The 6010-nt window shown below is 40.2% G+C and overlaps 1 protein-coding gene across 1 annotated transcript in view; it reads left to right on the top strand.

The window, feature by feature from the left end:
- Positions 1-1751: 1751 nt before the first annotated feature.
- The window catches only part of LOC102396916 (tyrosine-protein phosphatase non-receptor type substrate 1), a 29989-nt gene continuing 25730 nt past the window's right edge, over positions 1752-6010 (top strand). The window contains exon 1 of the mRNA XM_006045429.2: positions 1752-1899. Coding sequence (XP_006045491.1) covers positions 1830-1899 — 70 coding nt within the window. The 5' untranslated portion in view covers positions 1752-1829. The remainder of the gene's footprint in view (positions 1900-6010) is intronic.

The raw sequence follows: 6010 nt of genomic DNA, 5'->3' as shown, positions 1-6010 counted from the left end.
AATAGTTTTATCTTTATCAAAGACTCATATGCAAACAGTTTACAAGTCCAATAGTTCTACATATGAAGTTATACATATGAAAACGGGAGTCTCTAAATTCATGCCATTTCTACTTCTGAGAGGAAGCCAGCTTCAACTCTTTCAACTAATTATTTTAGCCACCTGTCATAAAACATGCTTATTGCTATGCCTTGAAATCTCACTGTTAGGCATTATTCATAGACATCTCAGTATGGAAGCCAGGGAGGTAATATTCTGTTACTCCTGACCTCATGTCACACATGCACATCTTATTCTTTATCACTCTAATATAATTATAATCTTGAATATGTTAATAGACAGTGTCTATGCAATGGCATCCCACTCCAGTACTCTTGCCTGGAAAATTCCATGGATGGAGGACCCTGGTAGGCTGCAGTCCATGGCTTCACAAAGAGTTGGACACGACTGAGCGACTTCACTTTCACTTTTCACTTTCATGCATTGGAGAAGGAAATGGCAACCCACTCCAGTGTTCTTGCCTGGAGAATCCCAGGGACGGGGGAGCCTGGTGGGCTGCCGTCTATGGGGTCACACAGAGTCAGACACGACTGAAGTGACTTAGCAGCAGCAGCAGCAGCATGTTATGACTATGAAATTGTTTTTTATATTATAGCTGAGTTTGTTACATTCTTAGCTTTAGCTTATGTTGATCCTGTCTTGTGTATGTTTGTGTAACCACTAGCATGGTCAGATGCAGAATATTCCATAAGCACCAAGGCTCCTATGTGCTAGCCCTTTAAAATAACAAATATCCCCACCAAATTAAAACTCTTGCAAATGCCTTTCTGTTTTCTATATATATATAATTTGGGGAATGTTATACAAGTAAAGTTAATATTTTGAGACTGGTTTTGCTCACTCAACATAATGCCTTTAAGAGATTTATAATTGCCACACCCATACATAGCTCATTCCTTTGGCTTGCTGAGTAGTATATCTTCATATGGAAAGGTTGTTCACTTATTTTTAAATATTTTGATTTCTTCCACTTTTCTGCTTCAAAGTAAATCTTTTATAACATTTGTACACAGGTTTTGTATGGACACTATTTTCATTTCTCTGGAATAAATGCCTTAGAGTGTAATTTCTGGGTCATGCAATCTACTTCCTGTCCGTAAAGTGGAAAATTATTCCTTTTTTTTTTATTCAGGCCATAGCCTGAATAGTTGTGAGGTCCACATTGCACTGTTCATTTGGGCTAAGTTTTGCCAGTTACACTGATAAAATGTTGGAATAAGAAATCATTTCAAGAGTACATCTGGTTCCATCCCAAAGTTGAGAAGGCCCTGGTGAGCCCCCTTCCTTTATCCAGGTCAGTCAGTAGATCTTCACTGAGGCAGGTGCAGAATGAGACTGAAATCCAGCTACAACCTAGGGTCCTAGAATTGGGACTTTGGAACTCAGCCCCCAGCCACAGATCCTTCTTGGGGTCTGTGAGTTTGCCTGGGGCTCCCATCTGGGAATCACTATAAACATGGAGAGGAACCCAGTGGAGGCAACAGAGGCCCTGGGTGGGGCAAGAGTTTTATTTCTGCTAGGCCTGTTCAGTCTCTGAAAATGTAAGATGAGTAACTAGCTACATTTTCTGCCTGATTTCTATTTCACATCTGAAGCAGGAACTGTCTTGAACCTAGAAAAATATTGCAATCTCACAGCCATTTTATCCTATCGTAGGCACTTCCTCTTTTATCATAGTGGGTGGGGCTTCTTCCCTTTCCACAGAGCACAGAAGTTCATGTTCTCCCAGCTCACACATTTGGACAGAGCAGATTCCTCAGGCCTCCACGATGCCCATCCTTGCCTCCTCATTACACACTCCTCCTTGCCTGCTAATGATTCTACTGCTGGGATTCATAGGTGAGCATTTCTTGGGATAGAATCCCTTTCCCTGCCCTCTGGACCTCCCCACTGCCCTGCACTTTTAGAGTTTCCATGTAAACATGGGTGTGCCACCAAGGGCAGCCACAGAAGGCCAAAGACTGGGCATTATCTGAAAGCATGAAATCAGGGATTTGAGTGTTTTCTCTGTGGATCCATCACCTCCAGCTGCTTAGCAGAGGTATCCAAATGGATGATGCTTCAAATACCAGCAATGACAAATTTATGTGCATTAACTTGTATAATCCTCACAACATCCCATATGATAAATGACCATTACTCCTGATTTGCAGATGAGGAGATTGAGGCAGAGAGTAACTTGCCTGATATTAACTGACCTAAGGCATTGCAGCATGAGATTCAAATCTAGAGAGTCCAGCTCAAGCTGATTCTTTTAATCATATCATGCATCTCAGCTTCTCAAAGAATCCTAATGGCAGAAAAATCAGAAGATACTGAGAAATAAACAATAGATTAGTCTTCACCCATCATGCTACTAAGAGAACAGAAGCATTCAAATCTTGCATTGTGTACTCCCAAGTTTTGGACAATGATGTGTTGAATGGTTCCCATGCGTTGAAGTTTGCACTAAGTCTTTAACAGGTATTGTAATTTCATTTGATTCTCAAAACAACCTGTATACTACAATGCCAGGCTATTCTCTAATACATGTTTGTGGATGCATGTATTTATGTGTGTGTGTGTGTGTGTGTGAGTATGAGGAAGTCTTTTCAGACACATGGGATTTCAAAAAGACTTCTTTAATTTTTAAGTCTATATGAAACAATATAAACATATATTGAGTTTTTGCTTTCAACAACAAAAAACGTTTTTGCTTTCTACTTCTCTATAAACCTCTCTCACCCAAACTGTTACTTAAGACAAGAAAACTTCTCCTGGTAAATGAGCAGAATTTTATGCATTGCTATCTTAGAGTCCCCTCTTCCATGCTGGTTAAGGGTGAGGAGGAATGGAGGCTAAAAAGGACTCAGAGACTCTTGCCTATATGATCTGTATATCCATATCTATATCTGTAATTATAACCACATCCCTGTCTGTAACTTTATCTATATCACCTAATGCTAGTTGAAGCTTCCATTCCTCAGGACATCTAACCAGTAATAACAATTCATTTTCTTAAACATTCATCATGGGCCACAGTTGGAAATTCCCATGGTTGCTAACTCATGTGATCATTATATCCAAGGTGGATCCTCTTGTCATCCCTACCTTACAGATAATAAAACTGAGCAAGGAGAAGTTCAAGAACACTCAGTGTTACCTGATATGGTTTGAACTCAAGACATCTGGTAGTAGAGCGCATGGGTTTAACCATTGCTCTTCTTGATACTGTGACCCTTCTTCCACCCCAAGATACTTCTGTGGCTTCTGCCAGTGGGTCTGATGAAGGGGAAGGGTGGAGTAGAGGGTTTGTGGTTTTCTTCTCCTGGGCCCTTTTTTTTGCTTCCTCATACAAGCAAGTTCCTTTTTTTCACCAAGTTATTTACATGGAAAACTCAATTTCTGACATAATTTCTACGGAGATTAACTGCTTAAAATAGAGCTCATTGTCTTGGGAAGTTGTCATACTGAGCAGTTCACATATCATACATATATTACTTTGATATTTAGTATATGGCAGGAAGGAACTTGGGGTGAATTGTTGAATCAAAGAGACAAACTAATTGCCCTCATTGATGTTTATCTTAGTGAAAGAAATGACAATAAACAATAAACTTATAATTCAGCAAATAATACAGAATATTAGAAAATGCTACATGTTAGGAAAGAGTAGCTGACATGTAAAAAATGAAATTAGTTTGTTCTTTAACTTCATACCCAAAAATAAGCTCAAAATGCATTAAAGACCTAAATTTGAGACTTGAAACTATAAAGCTCCTAGAGAAAAATATAATTGGAAAACTCTTTGACATAAATCAGAACAATATCTTTTTTGATCTATCTCCCAGAATGGAAATAAAAACAAAAATAAACAAATGAGACCTACTTAAACTCAAAAGTTTTTGCATAATAAAGAAACAACAAACAAAATGAAGGACAACCCACAGATTGAGAGAAAATATTTGCAAATGATGTGATTGAAAATGGGCTAGTCTCCAAAATTTACAAACAGCTCATGACACTTAATAGAATCAAAGCCAAAAAAACCACTCAAAAAATTAGCAGAAGACCTAAATAGACATCTCTCCAAAGAAGATATACAGTTGGCCAATAGGTACTTGAAAAGATGTCAATGTAACAAAATGCAAATCAAAACTAAAGTGAGATATCACTTCATATTGGTGAACGGCTTCCATCAAAAACCCACAAACAATAAATTCTGGAGCCAGTGTGGAGAGATGGGAACCCTCCTGCACGGTTGGTAGGAATGTAAATTGGCACCGCTGCTATAGAGAACAGTATTCACTCAGTTGCTCAGTGATGTCTGGCTCTTTGTGACTCTTGGACTGTAGCCCACCAGGCTCCTCTGTCCATGGAATTTTTCAGGCAAGAATACAGGAGTTGGTTGCCATTCCCTACTCATGGGATCTTCCCGACCCAGATATTGAACCCATGTCTCTTGGGTCTCTTGCATTGGCCTTTACCACTGTGCCACCTGGGAAGCCCCAGAGAACAGTATGGAGGTTCCTTAGAAAACTAAAAACAGAGCTACCACCCTGCAATCCCAGTCCTGGGCATATATCCAGACATGAGCTACCATATGACCCTGCAATCCCAGTCCTGGACATGATCTGAAAAGAAATATGCACCCCAGTGTTCACTGCAGCACTGTTTACAATAGCCAAGACATGGAAGCAAGCTAAACATCCATCAGCAGAGGAACGGATAAAGATGTGGTATGTATATATGGTCAAATAGTCCTCAGCCATAAAAAGAATGAAATAATGCCATTTGGAACAACATGGATGGACCTAGAGAGTATCATACTGAATGAAGTAAGTCAGAGAAGGAGAAATATCATGACATCCCTTATATGTGGAATCCATAAAGACATAATACAAATGAACTACAAAACAGAAACATACTCACAGACTTCAACAATGAGCTTACGGTCGTGGGAAGAAGAATGGGGGGAAGGGATAGTGGTACAGTTTGGGATGGACACGTACAGTCTGCTGTACTTAAAATGTAAAATCAGCTGTATAGCACATGGAACTCTGCTCAATGTTATGGGGCAGCCTGTATGAGAGGGTAGGTTGGGGGTGAATATATGCATATGCATATATGATATATATATGCATATATGATATATGCATATGTATGGCTGAGTCCCTTCACTGTTCACCTGAAACTATTACAGCATTGTTTTTTAATTGGCTGTACCCCAATACAAAATAAAAAATTAAAAAGAAAACAAAACAAAAAATAATTGGATAACTGAATTGGGAGAATTTGTTGGGTGGGATGTATTTTAAACCTGGTAGTTCTGCATGGGCATCACAGAGATGGGGCAGTTTGAAAGAAAGTTCTGGGATAAGCATTGTGGTTATCTCAGGGAGGAGCCTTCCTGACAGGGAGCAGCATGTGCAGAGGCCCTGAGAGTAGAATCATCCTCCTGTGCTGAAGGATTTGGGCTTTTGCTCTGAGTGAAAGTATTGCCATTGCGGCTTTGAAGAGAGAAGTGACTTGATCTGACATGAGTTTTAATTTATTTGAGCATTTGATTGAGAATAGACACAGGGAGCTTTCCTATAGCTCAGCTGGTGAAGAATCCACCCACAATGCAAGAGACTCGGGTTCAATTCCTGGGACAGAAGATCCCCTGGATAAGGGATAGGCTACCCACTCCAGTATTCTTAGGCTTCCCTGGTGGCTCAGAAGGTAAAGAATCCACCTGCAATGAGAGAGACCTAGGTTGGGAAGATCCCCGGGTTGGGAAGATCCCCTGGAATGGCATGGCAACCCACTCCAGTATTCTTGCCTAGAGAATCCCCATGGACAGAGGAACCTGGCGGGCTACAGTCGATAGGGTCACAAAGAATTGGACACAACTGAGCGACGAAGCATAGCACACCACAGCAGAGACTATGCAGGACGTTGATAGAAGCAACTAGAGCATTTGAAGTCA

The sequence above is a fragment of the Bubalus bubalis genome, chromosome 14 (assembly GCF_019923935.1).
Source record: "Bubalus bubalis isolate 160015118507 breed Murrah chromosome 14, NDDB_SH_1, whole genome shotgun sequence".
Taxonomy (NCBI): domain Eukaryota; kingdom Metazoa; phylum Chordata; class Mammalia; order Artiodactyla; family Bovidae; genus Bubalus; species Bubalus bubalis.
This window is presented reverse-complemented; position numbering and strand designations above follow the sequence as displayed.